General features: G+C 38.2%; 1 protein-coding gene and 1 long non-coding RNA gene across 6 annotated transcripts in view; one reads left to right on the top strand and one right to left on the bottom strand.

Moving 5' to 3' along the window:
- Positions 1-21,117, top strand: part of LOC111868730 (eukaryotic translation initiation factor 4E transporter) — a 102,083-nt gene that overhangs the window by 11,832 nt on the left and 69,134 nt on the right. For 2 of the 5 annotated variants that reach the window (XM_023859657.2, XM_023859656.2), the window contains exons 4-5: positions 15,868-15,977; positions 20,631-20,704. In XM_023859657.2, the coding sequence (XP_023715425.1) occupies positions 15,868-15,977; positions 20,631-20,704 (184 nt within the window). Of the gene's footprint in view, positions 1-9,805; positions 9,849-10,130; positions 10,194-10,289; positions 10,387-11,259; positions 11,451-15,867; positions 15,978-20,630; positions 20,705-21,117 lie in introns of those variants that run through there. The other 3 variants (XM_023859660.2, XM_023859658.2, XM_023859659.2) reach the window with 3 other exon arrangements.
- On the bottom strand, positions 3,930-9,709 carry LOC111868732. Its single transcript, XR_002843551.2, has 3 exons — positions 9,591-9,709; positions 7,551-7,647; positions 3,930-4,760 (listed from the first exon to the last, which is right to left on the bottom strand). It is a non-coding gene; the product is annotated as an uncharacterized LOC111868732 (long non-coding RNA).

Below are 21,117 nucleotides of genomic sequence, written 5' to 3'. Positions count from 1 at the left end.
CATCTCAAAAGATGAATTTAGACAGTGTTTTGAAAAATGGAATAAAAGACTAGACAAGTGTATTAGTGTAAGTGGAGAGTACTTTGAAGGGGATTGAAGGTTTGTGGTTAAAATTTGAATAAGTTTAAAAAAAATAAGTTCGGTTTCTTTTGGGTACCCCCTCGTAAACTATGATTATGAGAAGCAGTTTCTTTTATGAATATATTAACACCCTACAGATAACATGATGCACATGTAGCAGGACAATTTTTGCTTGAAGATTCTGAGATCCTGAGTACAGAGAGAAAAGACCAAGTATATCTGAAAGGGAAGGACAAAATGTAAAACTCTAGTGACTGTTTATGGAAAACTGCATTAAACTGATGGTACCCCACACTTTTGCATAATTTTAAGCAATCCAAGGGATTAGTATGACTGCAATGAAGGGCCACGCCACAGCTCAAGCAGTTAGTCACTAGCTTCCCACCGCAGCAGCCTGGGTTCGATCCTGAATCTGGTCAAGTGGGATTTGTGGTGGAGAAAGTGGTGCTGGGGCAGGTTTTCTCCAAGTACTTCGGTTTTCCCAGCCAATCTTCATTCCACCAATTGCTCCACAATCACCCTCACCTATCATCTGGGGCTCGTACAATAGGCCAGAAGTGGCTGCAGTACAAGGGACTTAGTCCCACCCCACTAGCAAAAAAAAAACTGCAAAGAACGTGGTGGGTGAAACAGACAGTTATAATAAAGGGCTACAAACTTATACTGGATGTGGTGTGTACAGCGGAACAGTAGTCTAGCTTATATCTTACCAACATAAAATGTAATATCAGTAAACAGTCAAGGGAAGAAAAAGAAAATGTTACAATGCAAACTAAATCCAACAATTTAATAGCTCGAGAAAATGTATCGTTAACATGTTCAAACATCAAGTAATCTTGTTGGAAGATAAGAAGGAATTCTAAAGTTCATCATGTCATGAACACACCTTTTAATACTTTAACATAAATATTACTAGCCAATTTAAAAACATCTAAGCTGAACTAACCGTACTCATAATACAGATTTGCTTAAAGTAAACAAACCTAAGGGATTTTAACTGCTGTTGTAACTTCTTTGATCCTATGTTGTAATCGCAGAATATGGGTGTGATAGAATTGGAGTGTGTGCGGTAGTAATCACATCTGCAAGTTAACGCCAGCCATGCTTTGCTGTGTTTCCCAGTTCAAAGAGACTCATTCAAAACAATAATCTTGAAAGCTACAGTGAAAGAACATTTGTTTAACATTACGTAAGGGTTGCACATTGTTTCATAGATAACCCATATTCCAAATTATCATCAGATTCATATTGCCCTTGAGAAAAGTAACTAGAATTTTGGCTTCTAGTTGGAAGTATCATAAATTTCCTATCCAGAATGGTCTAATACAGGAGATGCTTTGTCGCCACTCCTTTTAAGCTTTGCTTTAGAATATGCCATTAGGAAGGTCCAGGAAAACCAAGTGGGACTGAAATTAAATGGAACACATCAGCTATTGGTCTATGTTGATGTGAATCTACTCGGTTATAATATAGATAATAAAGAAAAACACACAAACTTTAATTGATACAAGTAAGGAGGTTGGTCTAAAAGTAAACACAGAGAAAACTAAGTATGTGTTGCTGTCTCATCACCAAAATGCAGGACAAAATCATGACATAACAATAGAAAACAGGTTTTAAAAATGTGGCACAGTTCAGATATTTTGAAATGACGTTAACAGATCAAACCTGATTGAGGAGGAAATTAAGAGGAGATTGGACTCGGGTAATGCTTGCTACCATTCAGTCCAGAACCTCTTGTCTTCTCATCTGCTGTCCAAAAACGTAAAAATTAGAATATACAAAACTATAATTTTGCCTGTGGTTCTGTATTGGTGTGAAACTTGGTCTCTGACATTAAAGGAGGAACGTAGACTGAGGGTGTTTGAGAACAGGGTGTTGAGAAGAATAGATGGACTGAAGAGGGATGAAGTGACAGGAGGTTGGAGAAAACTGCATAATGAGGAGCTTCATAACTTGTACTCTTCTCCAAGTATAATTAGAATGATAAGTCAAGGAGGATGAGGTGGGCAGGGCATGTAGTATGAATGGGGGGGGGGAGAAAAGCAATGCATATAGGATATTGGTGGGAAAGCCAGAAGGAAAGAGACCACTCGGAAGACCAATGCGTAGGTGGGTGGACAATGTTAAAATGGATCTTATAGGATGGGCTGGATTGATCTGGCTCAGCATGGGGACCAGTAGAAGGCTCTTGTGAACACGGTAATGAACCTTTGGATTCCATAAAATGCTGGGAAATTCTTGAGTAGCTGCAGATTTGGCTTCTCCTCAAGAAGGGCTCAGCTCCAAAAGTAAGTAAGTTGCAAGTATCATATTTTCTGAGCAAAGACTATGATCTGCCTTCCATTTGTTGAATTCCAGGAAATGGTATTTTCTGCTGTTCAGAAGGTGGAATACCTTTTTTAGTTGTTGATTATAAATAAGCTGCTCGTCACCATTATATGGGTAATGTTAATTTACATATGTTTTCATTGGTAGAAGTACACGGAAACAACAGGAAATGTGACAATTGGCATCAACATCATCCTTCCAGAAATATAGTTAATCACTTGCCACAAGTGAATGTATTTTAGTCTCGTTGTAAATGTATGAGCAACTGGATTTTGTTAAGTAACTAGTACGTAGATTTAAGTGCTGCAGACTTGGAGCCCCATCATCATCATCATCATCATAATCATTATCATTACTACTGCTTTACTACTACTGATACTGTTTTTATCCTCTTACTTGTGTGTGTGGTTTGTGGTAGTTGAAAGGGCTCAACACTAAATTAATCCCTATTCATAAATAATATGGTACACTGAAGTGAAATATTTTAAATATACTGATCACTTATTTATTCTTCTTAGTTACTATCCATCTCACGTGCAACTTGCTTTTTTAAACCTTTAAAATCTCTTGTGCATTAGTGGTATATGCACACTACATGTTTCAACGACCATTGGTCATCTTCATGTGCCTCTAAAATTGCTGATGAAAATTCTGTGCTTCCGTCCATAATTTCACTTTTTGGGATATGCCCTTGTCTGTGTGTCCATGTGTCCTGTGCTGATGAGTAATTCCCGTTTTCATTGTAGTAACAGGTTACTGTGATACAGTATTAATACTGATCATAACTATATATTGGATGCACTCATTTGTCAACAGTAGTTCCATTTGAAATTGTGTGGTTTGCATAAATAAATATAANGATTTATAGAATGTAAATAAATTCAATTCAATTCAGTTCAATAAATTTGGCACCTACAACCTGACATTTTAATGGGTGGTAATGTAGTTGGTTGAGGCACTATGCTACAAGCTGGAAGGTCATGAGATCGAATCTCAGTGAGGTGGATTTTTTCAATTGACATAATCCTTCTGGCCACACTGTGGTCCTGGGCTCGACTCAGCCTCTAACAGAAATGAGTAGCAGGAATATTCTTGGGGGTGAAGGGCGGCCGGCATGTGAGGCTGACAACCTTACTGCCATCTATGAGCTGATTGTCTGGAAAATGTGGGAATCACAACATCTCACAACACTATAGGCCTCCATGGCCTGTTACAGAGATACCTGTACTTTTTACTTACTTTTTAATCTCAGATTGGACTTCGTCAATCGTCTGGTATTCTAGAAACCAGAATCTACTTGTATTTATTCTGTAAGCAGTAATAAATGAAGATACTTTCCTTGAATTTTGTAAATATTGTAAATGGGAAACAGTAAGAAGTGATAAGTTGGCAAAGACTACTTATGCAAGGTGAAAAAGATAAAGTTGTTCCTGTGACTAATAAAGCACCACACCATGAGGACATATGAGGAGTTGAGGTATAGATCCACCACTCTTGACCTTGGCACTGGATGGAGGTGAGTGGTCAGCTTCATGCCCTGGCTGCTTTACCCTCAGGGAAAGAACTCCCAGTATCCACTGAATAGGAGGCACAGTGGTCCTCAGAGCTGACCTGGATCCTGTGTAGTAGAGAAAAAATGTCTTGCCCTGGCTGTTCAGTCCAGAGCTCATCACTAATCTGCCTGAGCTATTCCAGGTCAAACTATGTACCTATGCAAGGATACAGTTAACTAACTTTATGAAGCAGAGTCCTTAAGGAGTTCAGCTAGGCAGGAAATTTCCAGTTTTACTAATGGAATGTGAAGACCCATTACCATGTTTACAACTGATCCCTATCTTGAGCCAAACGAATATATTTCATCTTGTCACTGCATTTCTTTAAGATCCATTTTAATGTTACCCTCTCATCTGCACCTAAGTATTCCAAGCCTCTCCTCTCATGTTACAAAGTGAAAGTATGTGAACCAAATATTGTATAACAGAAATACAATCCACTACACAGACATGGCTGCAAAATACAGAATACTTTCCTGCAGGTACTTAATTGATGTCTGTGAATAAAACTTTGTTAATAAATTAATATCTTGGTCATAAAGGAGCTATCGAAAGTAGTCTTAACATTTAACATGTTTAAATGCACTTAACAGTGATACACCAAGGAGACACGTCTTGAAAACTGACTGTAGTATCCTGAATGGTGGCAGCCAGTAGAATTATTGTAGGTCTCTCCTTTGAACAGTCCACACTGCGAGCTTGGTGACTGCTGTTATTCAAGTTATGATGGATGTGTTTGATGTGTAAGAGACAGGTCTTCGTGTGCTGCATGGATTTGTACATGTATGACTTTATCTGTAAATACATGAGGAACAACATTTATGGAGATAATCTGTGAAATTTAGAAGGCTTAGAACTTGATATCTAGNAAATGCACACAAAAGACAATTTCCTTTTTCAAAGTTGGCAGATTTGCATGTGAACTTTATATATGCCTCAAAAAAGCCCTGGATAATCGAGAGTTGACTGTATTGTCACTCTAGTGATATAAAATAATAAATGCACACAAAAGACAATTTCCTTTTTCAAAGTTGGCAGATTTGCATGTGAACTTTATATATGCCTCAAAAAAGCCCTGGATAATCGAGAGTTGACTGTATTGTCACTCTAGTGATATAAAATAATAAATGCACACAAAAGACAATTTCCTTTTTCAAAGTTGGCAGATTTGCATGTGAACTTTATATATGCCTCAAAAAAGCCCTGGATAATCGAGAGTTGACTGTATTGTCACTCTAGTGATATAAAATAATAAATGCACACAAAAGACAATTTCCTTTTTCAAAGTTGGCAGATTTGCATGTGAACTTTATATATGCCTCAAAAAAGCCCTGGATAATCGAGAGTTGACTGTATTGTCACTCTAGTGATATAAAATAATAAATGCACACAAAAGACAATTTCCTTTTTCAAAGTTGGCAGATTTGCATGTGAACTTTATATATGCCTCAAAAAAGCCCTGGATAATCGAGAGTTGACTGTATTGTCACTCTAGTGATATAAAATAATAAATGCACACAAAAGACAATTTCCTTTTTCAAAGTTGGCAGATTTGCATGTGAACTTTATATATGCCTCAAAAAAGCCCTGGATAATCGAGAGTTGACTGTATTGTCACTCTAGTGATATAAAATAATAAATGCACACAAAAGACAATTTCCTTTTTCAAAGTTGGCAGATTTGCATGTGAACTTTATATATGATGATTTCATGTTCTGTTGCCTCATGCTGCGTAAATCACTACTGATGGAGTTGTTGTCTAAGACATTTTGGTATATGTGCACAATCTTCAGGCCTTGTTTATCATTACAGTTGATTTAACTTACACTTAACGTAGATTTTTTATACTAATTGTATGATTAACTGTAACCACAAACATGACCAGAGGATAGCACACATGCATAAAAACATGTCCCTAGATGGTAACCCCTCTCTGGAAGTAGTGCTGTGTTGACAAAGAATATATTAAAGGTTATATATACGGGATGTCTGGATGAAAGTTATCCAAAATACAGAATTTATATCTTGGAAATTAATTGTCATACACTTATCTGGTTTATGTCATCAGAAAGGAAAACTCTGAAAGTTCTTTTTTTATGCCTGGCTTACGTGCATGTGCCAGCTTGTGACCTTCGGTGAGCTCAGTAATGATGTCGACACCACAGGAACAAGTCCAGTGCATGTTGTGGCTAGCAGAGTTGCAATCTCTTATAGCTGTTCAGCGTCATTTTAAAATGCAGTACATATGGGCATCAGCCTCCTACATGGAAAAGCATTCAGTTCTCGGACAACAAACTGAGGACTATGGGTAGGTCTCCTGGAAAGACACAAGCCTCTGAAAAAAATGTTGATCCCATTACAAGAAGAGGCATTCCAGTGAAGTCTGCGCAAATCAATTCGTGCTGCTAGCTTGCAGTTATGTACAAATTCCACATTCAACAGTTCATGATGTGCAACACAAAAGACTCTCTCGTAGAGCATACAAGATTCAAATGATTCATGCACTAAAACCAAGTGTCCAAGTAGCATGCACAAACTTTGCTGTGGACATGCTAGAAAGAACTGACACATTGCCTGATTGCTTCTTGGACGAGGTGACATTCCATGTTGGAGTAGTAAACAGGTACAACTGCAGGATTTTGGGCAGTCAGAATCCACATTCCACATGTGAGTTGGAGAGAGGCAGTCCTAGAGTGAATGTGTGGGCTGGCTTAATGCACGACAGGTTGATTGGACCGTTTTTCTTTTTGGAAAAGACTGACTGGATGGTCATACTTGGGCATGCTGGAGCTGTGTGCACTGCCCCAATTACCACCTCGGACTATCCTCCAACAAGATTGGGCACCACCACATTTCTGCCACCATGTTAGGAATCACCTGGACAGAGAGATAGCTCGGGGATGGATCAGCAGGGGTGGACCAATCATTTAACCTCCTAGGTCGCCAGATTTAACCCCAATGGATTTTTTCGTGTGGGGTTATGTAAAGAACATTGTCTACCAGGTTACGATCAATGACCTTCAACACCTGAAAGCCCTCATAAAGGACGCTGTGGTTATGGTAACACCAAACATGCTTCAAGCAAAGTGGAATGATGTCGAATATCATCTGGATATTTGGTGTGCCACCAAGGGAACCCACAGTGAAATTTTCTGAGAAAGTTATATACTCAGAAAAAAACTGTGATATTTTCCCTTTGTAATTGTGTAACCCATAAATGTGTATAATAAATGCTTTCTGAGATATAATTATTTTGGATACTTTTCATCCTGACATCTGTATTTTATATGTTATTCCAAGAGAAAAATTAGTACAGTAATGTCAATGTAATCTAGACTATAACAAGGGAAGGGCAGTCTGCATTTGGCTAAAATAGGGGTCAGGTTAGCTCAGTCAGTAAAGTATCTGGATGCAGGCAGAATAATCAGATTTAATTTCTGGAAGAAAATGGATTTTTCTCTTCACTGCTGTACCCAGCCTGGCTATGGGATCCTCCCATCCTCCTATTCAGTGGTTACTGCAGACTGTTTCTCCAGGGGTAAGGCAGCCATCTAGTGTCAAAATTAAGAATGTGTGGATGTTTACCTTCACTCCTCCATGTCCTCTCTGCATGGTTCTTAAGGACAGGGACAATGTTATTTTTACATGAAGTAGCAAGGAGAAGAGCAGATGATAACGAAGGCTGAAAGAATACATTGTAATTATCAAAATTCTGCCATAGCATAGGCATATTTAATATCAGATGTAGTTTGGCTATATCAGGTTCTTTCTGATCCTGACCACTATAGCCTGTTTTCTCATTAACATTTAATTTATCAACAGTACCGAAAGCAATGCTTCCTTCTCACTGGTGTTATATTAGAGGCCAGAGTTGAACACATTTAAATGATAAGCTTGAGAAACATTTTCCTCTGGTCTTAAGTTACATTAAGTATTAATATTTGTCTCCAACTAGAAGATTGTAGATATTATGAACACAGATTTTCTCATTTGTGGCACTATAGAAACCCTTAGCTGGGATAGTTCAGTTGATATAATGAGAGACAGTTAGCTGGACAGCCATGATTAGATTCCCAGCTGGGGCAAGAGATTTTTCCCTACTCCACAGCATTCCAGACTGGCTTTGGGGCTCACCCAGTGTCCTATCCAGTGGGTACCGATGGCTGTTTTCCTGGGGGTTAAGGGGCTGGTGCATGAAACTGACCACTCACCTCCATCTCGTGCTGAGGTCGAGGATGGCAGAGTTATACTTCCACTCTCCAGTACATCTTCATAGTGTGGTGCTCAATTAATTGAGCACAGGGACAACATTACCTTCATAACTGTATATGAATGTTACAGTTCTTTTAGTTTATAATATATCCTTGGAATATTCCAGATATCACCCTAAATATGTCAGAAGTGTGGAAAGTTAGGCAATTTTTTTCTTCACAAAAGTAGCATGGTATAGCATAGGGAAAAAGGTGAACTCAATATAAATAATGTTACTTTAAAAATATAATGGCCTTGTAACAGGCCATGAAGGCCCATACATACATACATACATATATATAGCATTCCATAGGTCCTTATGTTAGTCAGAAAGACCGTAGGATGTTGTTGTGAGATGTCAAGGCTCCCACATTTTCTAGACATTGGGCTCGCAGATAGTGGTAAGGTTGTCAGCCTTACATGATGCTGGCCATCCTTTGTCCCCAGGAAGATTCCTGGTACTTATTTCTGTTACAGGCTGATCGACCCCAGGGCCATAGTGAAGTTTGAAGGCTTAGGTAACTTGAAAAAAAATCCAATTACCTCATCAGAATCGAACCCACGACCTTCCGGCTCCTAGCATAGTGCCCCAACCAACTATGCTACCGCGTGCCCCACAGTGTAAGTTTAGTGAACGTACTTCTCACATGTTCACAAATTTTGGTATGTTCTAAAACTCTGAAGGTGGGACAGAGCTCAGAATAACATGGTAATTTGTAGGCCGGCAACAGGTTGGGTCAATAGCTACCCTCATCCTCTCCTCAGCTTGGAACTTAAACAACGTTCCATAATGTGTTATCTCATTAAAAGTTCGTGATTTTAAATTGCTCGGGTATGAATGAAAAGTACTATATCCAGGAACAAATTGAACCGTACATAAATCTTGCACGTCTTTCATAATTTTTTGTTAGGTAGACATAATTGATCTTGTGTGTCATGCATGCAGTTTGCCTTGATAAATGTATTCGAAAATAACTATGAAATAGTAAGCTATTGTTTTATAATAAAACGTACTGAACCCAATGCTGATTCATCGCATGTATAAATGGGATTATCTGCATGAACCATGCCGGTAGTGGAGGCAGGGATAAACATCGTCGTTTGGCCACGTCTTACAGATTTCGAGCGCTTCGTGACCAGTACCCAGATACTGTATTAAACCAGGAAAAACTTTACCTTAAACTCACTTTGAGGACCACTTCAGAGTTGCTATTTTCCAGTCAATGTATTGTGTTCGAGACGTTTTATTTAGATGTTAGTACTTCGTATTTCGATTCTACACGATTTTGCTTTTGTGTTTATTAATGCCACATTTTTTATATTGATAGGCATCTGAGGGGGCCAAATGAAAATAGAATAGTTACTTATACTCACCTCGCGATGATATTTACCGAAGCTATGTAATTTTTACAGCGTTAAAAGTCGTCCGTAGCGATCCATGTCTCTAGCTGTCTTAATTCATTTCTTCACCGAACAGTATAGTGGGCGAATGAAATTCGTTTAATTCGCGTTTAAGACAGTTTCATCCAATCGCTGTGTAGGGTCCGCCACCATAATCCCTAGCGATCCCTAGCTCTGAAATGTCAGTTGCCTTTTAAGAATCGGGTTTGTAAGGAGCGGTGCTATCTTTTTGTATGATAAAGTGTTTTAGTTACTATTTTTTATGTTCTTGTATGATTAATTGCATGTAATCATTAATGATTGCGTATTTTTTGGTGAATAGTTATTTTGAACTTTTTATAACAGCCTTTCCGACAGTAGGAAACCACGTGAATAGGCATCCATTCTGCATAAAGGGATCATTCACTTGTGGCGTGAATTAGCACGTACATAGAATATAACGCCTTTACAATTCTAATTATATTGCCAGCTTCATTATTTAAAGAATATTATTACATAGGACTAGATCTGCAGATTTTAAATGTAAGAAGGGAATGATAAAGATTTGTGTTGAATTCACGTTTATGAATATTAATGGTGGGTAATTTACAATTAAAAAGAAGCATTTCAGAATTATAGATACGACGAAAATGAAGCTGTTCTGAAAATATAAATCGATATTTCTCGTCACAGGTATGAAACCGATGTAGCATAATTGATGGACATCTTTAATTTGACACTTCATGTGCACGTGATATTCACGAAGCGTGACTCTGCTGCAGTAGAAATAGTATGTTGATTTTTTCTCGGACGCATTCATGTAGTAATTCGAAGTTAACGGGGTTCTAGCAATACTCCTTTGCCGCAAGAGTCAGAATCGTACAATTCAAATCCTGAGCTTAATGTGTCTGCATAGTGTAGTTTCATTAGCGCACTTCGGCAGTGTTTCTCAACCTGTGGTCCCACGACCGCTGACGATTCCGAAATATTAATTGGTGTGTTATGTATATAAATCAGTTTACGATTACTGTTTTTTTTTTCGTTTTAGGGAATAAATAGGTTGTGTTGCAGGTCACTACAGTTTTCTTCTTTCCCCGATAGTGAGGAAGAGGGTGTGAGATTTTGGTGTGATCTTCTGAATTTTTGAGAATTGGGTGGCCAAATCATATTTCAAATCACAGATTTTTGGAATATGCGTTTGACAAATTATTTCACATATCCGTATGCATAAACTTTAATTGCAGATAATAAACGTGAATGATTGCAACTTACTTAGACAACATTAACTGCCTCACACTTAACCATACATGTGCCTGATCAGAGGTTAAATCACCAACTTAAAATTGGAGGAAGTTATAATATGCCACTTAGTCAGTACTACTGCACTGTATAGGTCTGTTAATTTTTATATTGCAGATATATATTTTTAGGTATGGCAGAAATAGTTATATTTTTGGACTGTTACATATACTGCACAATGACACGGTATTGAACCTTGGAAAACTTGTTATATTATTGGTCTCTGCATCAGAAAAGGTTGAGAACCACTGCTTTGTGATATAAATTAAATTTTGAAGCGTTACTTTAGAATTTGTCAAATGAAGGTGAAGTTTAGATGAATGTGATCATTACTTAAGTAATGGACGCCCAGATTAATTTACAGTTTGACATTATTGGTGATACCAAGTACACAGGTAAAAATGAGTAGGCCAGGCCCTCTTCGTTATCGCCGTAGCCGGAGACGACGCAGTGTTCCAACAGGCATTTCTTTGACAGAAGCACAACCTTCATTGGCAGCTGAAGGCAGACTGAGAGTCTTTCGTCAGTCATGTTGAACCAAAAGAGTTACATTTTGTGAGTAAATTTCATTTCCTTCCGCTGATGGTAGAAGAGGAACTTTTCATGAGAGATGTCATCTTAAAAATAGGAAGAATTTTGAGATATTTTTAATACCATGTGTGATCAAGACTTTGAAGATGAATAGTTGTCTCATGCATTTTCTGTTTATAATGTTCTGAAAGGAGGAAATGCTTCAATTATCATTACTTTTTGTCATTGCTTTGNGACTTAAATCAGTGCAACAGGACGCTAAAATATAACATAAAGTTATCCTGTTGCCTAACTAAGCATAGCACCTTGAAGGTGTATGGGGGAGTGGATGTATAGACCCACATTTTCTTGACCTTTGCCACTAGTTGGAGTTGAGTGGTCAGCTTCATGCCCTGGCTGCTTTACCTCTGGGGAAATAACCCCGGGTACCCATATGATAGGAGGCTTGGTGGGCCTTAGAGCTGGTCTGGATGACATGGTAAAGTGAAAATTCTTGACCCTACTGGGATTCGAACTCCGACCCCATAGTGGTGCAGCCTGTAGCCAGATGCTATACCAGCTGCACTATCCCTGCTCTTATATATGTTATTCATTGCAAATCTGCTGATGGCCCGTAATAGATTTCCAGTAGCCTTGGTTGAGTTGCAATTGAAGACACTAAAATTTCAGTTGTAAAATGTAACAGAAACTACTGATTTTGTAATGGAAAGGGGTCCCATTGATTGTATATATTGTTTTATAAAATAGTAACATACAAAAACTCTTTCAAAAAGGATCCAGTTAAGGGAATTTATTACACATTGAAACTCTGTTGCTGAAAGTAACTAATTAGCACAGCATTTATCATATTAAATAGGATAATTTGACTCACTGCATGCAGAATTAATTGAATTTTACATCGATTATCAGAACTTTTATGTATATTTTCAAAATATTATATGGTTGCTTGTTGCTCTAAAATGCCAAATTGAAGAAGATAACCAAATGCATGTGAGTCAGTCTGATTGTGTTTTTTTGATATTCTTTTATTTAGAAATTTACCTCATAGATATATATGTTTATAACAAAAAGTGACATAATCATATTAACACAAGGTCTAGGCTCTAGTGTCTATTATTGTATTATTTTATGATAAATACTCTGCCTTATGGTCTCTTTCTCCTCCATTACAAATGATCAGATGAGAGGGACAAGCAAGAACTCTACTTGAATGTGGAAATATCTTACCCTGAAAAGGGAACAAGTTTTGCTGAACAAAATTATAATGTTCATTTTCAAGGCTATGCAAAAATTAAAATATGGTTTGCATGTGGTCCGTGGTCTCTGCAGTGAGGTCATTGCTGTAGAATATGTCAATAGGAAGTGCCCACAAAATTGCGAGGAATTTGAATTGAATGGGACATATCAGGTTCTGGTCCGTTCTGATAAATTTAATCCACTTACTAAAAAGATAAGTGCTGTGAAGAAACCCAGAAGCTTTATTAGACACAAGTAATGAGATTGGAGAATTGAAGCAGGATAAAGCCTTGGTTATAAGAATTGGTTTGATGGAGAGTGTTAGCAAGTGACAAATAAAAAAAAACAGGCATATAAGAGAATGCAGCAAAGGAACCATACTCGAGGGACCATGGAAGAATACCATGAAGCGAGATCAGCCAATCAGCCTATGACTCCATAGATAGAGATAGTCTTTTTCTGGCAGTGGAAGAGATACACATTCCAGAGAAGTTAATCGCCTTAGTCAGAGCCACTATGAGAAAGACCCAATGCCAAATTAAGATTCAGAATATGTTGTCCAGCCCTATAATAACTAGAAATGGAGTTTGACAGGGGGATTCCCTAGCCTGCCTTTTGTACAGTATAGCATTAGAGAAGGTAGAGATGCAGGCATCAACACAAGGGGAACTATATTCTATAAGTCGGTTCAAATTTTGGCATTTGCAGATGATATTGATATAATTGGTAGAACACAAAAATCTATGAAAGAAGCTTTTCTTAATTTGGAAAGAGCAGCAAAAAAGATGAATCTACAAATTAACCAAAAGGAAACAAAGTACATGCCGGTAACCAAGAAAGACTGTGCTGATGGATCTGCATATGTTGAAATTGGCTCATATAAATTTGAGGCTGTATGTAGTTACACTTACCTTGGATCAGAAGTTAACTGTAGAAATGATATCAGTGATGAAATAAAAAAGTGTGTACTTGCAGAAAATAAATGTGTCCATGGCCNGATGAATCTACAAATTAACCAAAAGGAAACAAAGTACATGCCGGTAACCAAGAAAGACTGTGCTGATGGATCTGCATATGTTGAAATTGGCTCATATAAATTTGAGGCTGTATGTAGTTACACTTACCTTGGATCAGAAGTTAACTGTAGAAATGATATCAGTGATGAAATAAAAAAGTGTGTACTTGCAGAAAATAAATGTGTCCATGGCCTTAGGAAACACCTGAAATCCCAATTAATACCCAGGAAAACCAAAACTATGATGTATAAAGTACTTATAAGATCAGTGATATCTTATGCCTCTGAGACCTGGCCACTGTCAAGATTGGATGAAAGACTGTTAAGTATATTTGAAAGGAGGATCTTGAGATATATCTTTGGACCAGTGGAAGAAAATGGAATATGGAAGAAAAGGTATAACCATGAGCTATATGAATTATTTAATGAACCAGACATTATTGGATTTATAAAGGTGAAAAGGCTTGAATGGGCTGGACACACAATACGTGCCAGCGAGAATAGAACGATGAAGAAAATGTTTAATACTAAAGCAGAAGGAAATAGGAGAGTGGGAAGACCAAGATTAAGATGGGAAGAATGTGTGTGGCAGGACATAAGAATTTTGGGTGTAAAGAACTGGAGGAATGTAGCATCGAATGGAGAAGAATGGCAAGCAATCCTGAGGAAGGCCAGGGCTCACAAAGGGCTGTCGTTACAGTGATGATGATGATGATGATGATGATGATGATGATAAAGCCTTGGTTCGACAAAGGGTGTTAAATATTACCTCAGAGGAAACAAGCCAAATTGCAATGATTGCAGAATCCAAGACAGATAAAAGGGATAATCTGATCAGTGCAAGATGTGAAGCAAGTAGACATTTCAGGAACAAAAAAGAGGGAATATCTGAAAGACAGAATTAATGAACTTGCAATGAACAGTAAGAACAAGAACACCAGAGACTTATATAGAAGAATAAATTAATTTAAAGGGGGTTACAAACCCAGAAGTAAGGATGAGAATGGTGATCAGCTTGTGGATTCCCACCTTTTGAGTAGGTAGAAAAATTCACTCAGCTATTGGATGTACATGGGTTAGTGATATTAGGCAGATGGATACACATGTACATACAGCTGAGCCATTATTAGTACCTGGGCCTAGTCCTTTCAAGGTTGTATAAATCACCAGACATTGATCAAATTCTGGTAGAAATGATTCATATAGGAAGTGAAACATTAAGTTCTGAGGTCCAAACTCATTAATTCTGTTTGGAATAAGGAAGAATTGCCACAGCAGTGGAAGGAGTCTGTTATTGAACCAGTAAACAAGAAGGGTGATAAAACTGACTGTATTAATTATTGAAGCATATCACTAGCAATTATCTAGACATATCACTGTTATCAACTTCATACAAAATTTTGTCTAATATCCTTCTTACAAGGTGAAGTCCATACATACATATATGATGTTACTGAGAATCATCAGTGTGGTCTCTGATATAATAGATCCAATACTGCTCAATTTTTTTTTCATTCATCATACTGGAGAAAATTAGGAATACAGTGAGACAGTTCATCAAGCTATTCATAGACTTCAATAGAGCCTATGACGCAGGAGGGAAGTATTGTACAGTATTCTCATCAAGTTTGGGGTACCCATGAAACTAGTTAGGCTTGTTAAAAGTGCTTAAATGAAATCTGTAGTAAAGTCTATATAGGTAAATATATGTCTGACACATTTCCTATTCAAAATGGTTTAAAGCAAGGAGATACTTTTTATTACCATTACTTTTCTCTGTTCAACACAATACTACTACTTTGAGGTCTGTATCTCCTCCTCCTCCTCACTTCATGATACAGACAGTCAAGCCAGTAAACCTTATGGATGGGCTGGCTGATGAATGAATAATGAAACAGACTGCAGCATATGAAACAAAAGTATATTGAGATTGAAGAACTTAAAAAAATGGAATGAATATATGAAGTCAGAACATATTTCATTGCCAACATTATATGCTGAAGAAGAAAAGAAATGTAATGTTTTAGCATAATATATCACATTGATGTTGTGTTTAGCTTGATGTCTGTCTTACTTTTATTCCTGGGTCACCTGCATAGTGACAAGTTCGCTTTCTTGTGCCTAACATAAGAGAACACTGCTTCATTTAGATATAATTCATCAAATATGTGACTGTTCTTTCTGTTTCAGGTGATGAGGAGGTGGCAGTGTCAATTTCGGAGGGTGATGAAACCCTTGACCATCGGATGGAGGAGGCCCAGAAAGGAACTCCTGTTCTGCCTCATTTCCAATATACAAGGGCAAGTTTCAAGCTGAACATCAAGTAGAGTAAAATGTTGTGAACACTTTATGTACAGAGAGGTGTATAACATTTTGCTTGGCCCACCATAGAGGGTCCACTCAGGAACAAACTTCCCCAGTATGCTGAATGGCTTTATTAAACTACATGTTAGACTCTCACCTCTTCTTTCCAGTGCTTAGTGATCACATCTGTGCTTATGCTTGTTTTCCTTTCTTGTGGTGGCATTACTGATTTTAGAAATGGATGGTAATGTGATGAAGGAATACATATGTTTGTTGAAAAGAGATAAATTAATGTAGTTACTAATGAGGATAGTATAGTTGGCATGTTAGTGTTGAAGTACAGGGTACTGAAATTTTTAAGATGGATATAAATTGTTAACTTGTTATAGAGATTGTCCTGTTCTCGTTTTTAATTTATTGAACGCGCCATTTAATGAGAGTAATGAAACATCATTTCCAGTTCATGATTCACAATCATCTTCTCGTTCATCTCTGTATCCCTTGAAATTTGGAAAACTCGATTAAATTGACTTGTGAGATTTTGATTTCAAATGCAGAGTTTTTTTAAAACTAATTTTAAATGTACTCATTCATTCATCAGTAATCTGTCAAGACGACAGGTCCACAGTCTCTTCCAAAACAGTTCCTCCACTTAATGCGATCTAGAGCTTTCTCCTTCAAATGAGAGTATCCTCCTCTGTCCCCAAGGTCGTCCAGCATCTTCTGACATCTTCTTCCTCGTCTTCTGGTCACTTCTATCCGCCCCTCTATCTTTCCTTCAATAACTTCTTTTAGAAGGCAGTTACCGCGTAAGATATGACCAATCAAATTAGCCTTCCGTTTTCTTATTTCATGTAGGATATTCCTCTGCTCACCGAGTCTAAATAACGCTTCTTCATTTCTCACATAATTGGTCCAACTGATCTTCTCCATCCTTCTCTAACACCACATTTCGAAGCTTTCCAGGTGTTTCTGATCTACTGCCCTAAGTGTCCAAGTTTCAGCCCCATACAAAGCGATTCTCCAAACATAGCATTTCACTGGTTTATCAAATTTAAGTCCTATTTGCTGGTAAAGAGATTCTTCTTCTTGCTAAATGCAGCTTTTGCCATGACAGTCCTACGNATCTTCACACTTCTTGTCTCCCCTCTGTCCACTTGCACTCTAACTTTCTGATCCATGTACAGTTTACTAATCAATATTCTTTCACGCCAGTCGATACCTGTTTCCTTTAGGATCTGCATTAATTTGGTCCAATTTGGTCAAATGCCTTCTGCCAGTCTATAAAGCAAGCACACAGTTCTTCATCTATCTCCAAAGTTCGTTCTGCTCTAATTCCCATCATCCCAATTGCATCCCTGGTTCCTTTTCCTCTTCTAAATCCAAACTGATCCTCTCCAAGTATATCCTCTATTTTCCTTTCAGTTCTTTTAAGTATCTTTGCTGTATGTTCCATAAGGCTTATTGTGCAATTGTCACTGCATTTTGTAGCTTTTGTCTTTTTCTTTAAGGCAATCATTGTCACTTCTGTAAAGTCCTTGAGCCACTCCCAAGTTTCATATATGGTGTTTATTCATTTTGTCAGTGTTTTCAAACCACCTTCTCCCAGTAACTTAAGCACATCTCCAGGTACATCATCATCTCCTGTAGCCTTTCCATTCCTCATGTCCTTGATAGCTTTTTCCACCTTACTTTGTAAAATATATGGTCCTTTCTCATCTCTGTCTATTTCTTCCAGTTCCACTTCCAAGGTTTCTGGCCGATTAGGTCAGCACTTTTCTCTGATCTACTATTCTATTCCCCTGGGAATCTTCGATGCCAATATTTTGAATCCCATGGTTCTCTTTCCATCCTAGTTCTTTTGTCTTCATGTACATCAAATCATAACATCCTGTCCTTTGAAATTCGATAATCTAATTACATAGCTTCTCAAGATATTCCTTTTTGGCCCTGCCCATGGCTCTTTTCAATTCATTCCTCAGTCTCCTGTATTTCCTCCTGCCTTCTTCATTGTTGACATTCTTCCATTTCCTTCGCTCCTCCATTTTACTTATCATCTCCTGTGTAACCCATGGTTTTCTTGCTATCTTCTCAACTTTACCAACCAAATCACTGATAGTATCTAACATGCATTCTTTTATATTGTTCCACTGCTCTTCAGCATTTCCGCTTTCACCTTCAATTGCACCGAGTTTCTCTTCTAGGGTCTCTTGCACGCTTTGTCTTTGAGCATATAANACAATCAGTCCATTTCTTTCACAAAAGTCAATAAGCATTTGACCCCTGTGATTCCGTCTTCCTAGTCCATGTGATCCAACAATATTCTGATTGGTTCATCTCCAACAATGCTATTCCAGTCTCCCAATATGATGCTGTTTGTGTCTCCTCTTCCATCTTCCTGAAGAATTCCTTCAATTGTGTCATACACTTTTTCCACTTCATCATCTTCATACTCTGATGTTGGCATGTACACTTGCATAATCAGTACATTTACTGGTTCCGCCTTAACTTCAGAGCAATAATTCTGTCATTACAAACAATCTCTTAATAACACTCCTCACTACACTTTTATGCACCACTATTGCCACACCTCTTTCAGCCTGTTCACCTCCAGAATAATACACTGTATAATCACCACTTCTTATTTCACCTTGTCCTTTCCACCGCACTTCGCTGACACCTAGAACAGACACCTCATTCTTCTGTATTTCTGTTTTCAAATTCTCCAATTTGCCTGCTTGATTCAAGGTATATATTTGCCAAAATACATAATTCAGCATTGTGATTGGTTTGACTGAATGCAGCAGTGTAAGGAAAGTGATTTTATTCATATTGTCACATGTTAGTGACTAGACACGGTGTGGGTTGATAATTGGATTTGTTGAATGTTTATGATTCATAAATACAAATAATTATAACATTCTCCCTAATCCACCTCTGTGGATCACTACAGCACACTCTAGGTCTTCTCAGTTTGTTATTCTGTCTTCACTTGTTGCTAAGCAGTGGCTTCTAACATTGGAGATCTGTTTTCATGGTCACAGCTAACCCCCAGGATTTGGTGTTAGAACTAGTAATAGGACAGGTTATTGGTGTCGAAGTGGGATTTGACAGATTGGTAATCTACCATGCCTCTTGGGATGACTCTGGTTCCTTTTCTAGTGCTACAGAACTCAAAAGTTTTCTTCAGCCACACTTTGCAGTTGCTTTTGCAACTGAATCAGGTTAGTAGTAGACATTAGGATTATTGGAGGTGGCCTACCTGCTTCTCCAGGAACTTCCTCATTTGAAGTGGCCTGGGTACTAGAAGAGTTGGTGTCGATATCCGCTGCCCTGAGGAGGGCGAAAAAGTTTCAAGTGATGACCTCTTTGGAGGGGAATGTTTAAGGTGGGCGACTTTTTGTTCTGCACTGCCGCTTTGAAGTTCGGCAGTTTCGTTGGTGGCGTGTTGCTTCTGCCTCTGTACTTTTTGTAAACCATCCTCCTGCGTTGTTTGTTGCCCTGTGGCTTTTGGTGAATTAGTTTGGTCTGCTAGGGTGCTCGCCTTGAGCATGGCACTTAACTCGTCCTAAGTTACTGTATAAATGCCATACAAGGCACTAAAATATGTCTTTCCGTGGAGAGCTTTGCAATAGGTAGCTCTGTTTTCTTCCACAGCATCTACAATGACAGCCCGTTCCCCTACCAAGGCTGCTGTATATTCCACTATGTCATCAATGTCACCCAGCGTATAAAGTGCTGTTTTAACTGTATGTATGCTTTGGGATATTGCACTAATGTATGGTATTCTGATTTCAGTGTAGAACGTTCATTTCTCCAAAATTTTTTATCTCAGCACTGGGATGTCCCCCATCTTGGATATGATACTCACTTTTCACTTTGCTCCTCAAGTTCTGAACGTTTATATACCGAGAAAGAGCCAAATGTGTAATACGATGGTCTCAACTCAGCACTTAGCACTGAACAATCCTCGCTGCCTCTATAACACTATCGCTACTTCCACACTTTACAGTTCACTAGAGCACACAGTCTGGTCAAATTGCTCTCCGTGTTATAACTTCAGGAGAACGAAATACTGCTTTTCAGTGTGCAGGCTATATATTGCTTGTTGCAGACTGACAAGGAAACACCACACTCAACACTTCCTTGACTGTCATTACAAGTTAGAGATTGGTGCTTGACATTACCTAGCATTCAACGCCTCTGTGAAATTGATATGATTGTGAGAATCTGAATGTATTTACCTCTCTGTAATAACACATTTATAGCTTTACAAACCAAATAGTTTCCAAGCAGCAATATGTGTGGTGGACCTAGATCACCTTTGCACTCTAAACCCTTGTTCCTTGTAGTCTGGTAGTACTCAACAACCAGTCCACACATGGAGGAAGAAATAGAGAATGAAAGCATTTTCTGCATAATATATAATATATTTCTGTCACATGGCTTGCTGAAGCAGAGATGAAAGTATTTGAGGCTGATATTTCTGATTTCTGTGCTTTCTCTTGGCCATATTCTGGGGCCAGGCTACTGTTTAATCTCTGGTACAAACATTTATTGCAGCACAATATATTACTTGGATATGTAAATGCTTATTAATTTTAAGGAATATTTATGGAGTATAAATCTGAGTGTTGATTATGTTACAGGAGGAACTTATGGAATTCCAGTCCCATCCACTGTCTAAGAGGAGACCAGAATGCTTAGATCCTGCTTTCAATAAGTAAGCTATAAGGATTAACTATAGTCTGAGTGTATACTGTAAACTTTTTCTCTATCATTGTGTATATGGCAGACTGGCGCTGGGAAAGTGCAGTCAGTATACAGGGTTTGTCCGAAAAGTAATGTCAGTGAGTCGATTAAAAAACTTTTATGGATTAGATCGGTGCAACACATTAAAAGGCTTCAAAATAGGCTTCTTCTGCGTCGATACATCGATTCCAGCGAGATTTCTAGGCATCGAAGGCGTCATGGTAGGCCTCCTCCGGAATGTCCTTTAGAGCCTTGGTGCAAGCCTCTTTGACTTCGCCAACTGTCCCAAAATGATGTCCTTTCATGAGAGTTTTCAAGCGCGGAAACAAAAAGAAGTCTGGGGAGCCACGTCAGGACTGTAGGGCGGCTGGGGAACCGTTGGCA

Source organism: Cryptotermes secundus, unplaced genomic scaffold, assembly GCF_002891405.2.
Source record: "Cryptotermes secundus unplaced genomic scaffold, Csec_1.0 scaffold13, whole genome shotgun sequence".
Lineage (NCBI taxonomy): Eukaryota > Metazoa > Arthropoda > Insecta > Blattodea > Kalotermitidae > Cryptotermes > Cryptotermes secundus.
The sequence above is the reverse complement of the archived record's forward strand: the minus strand, read 5'-3'. Positions and strand labels throughout refer to the sequence as shown.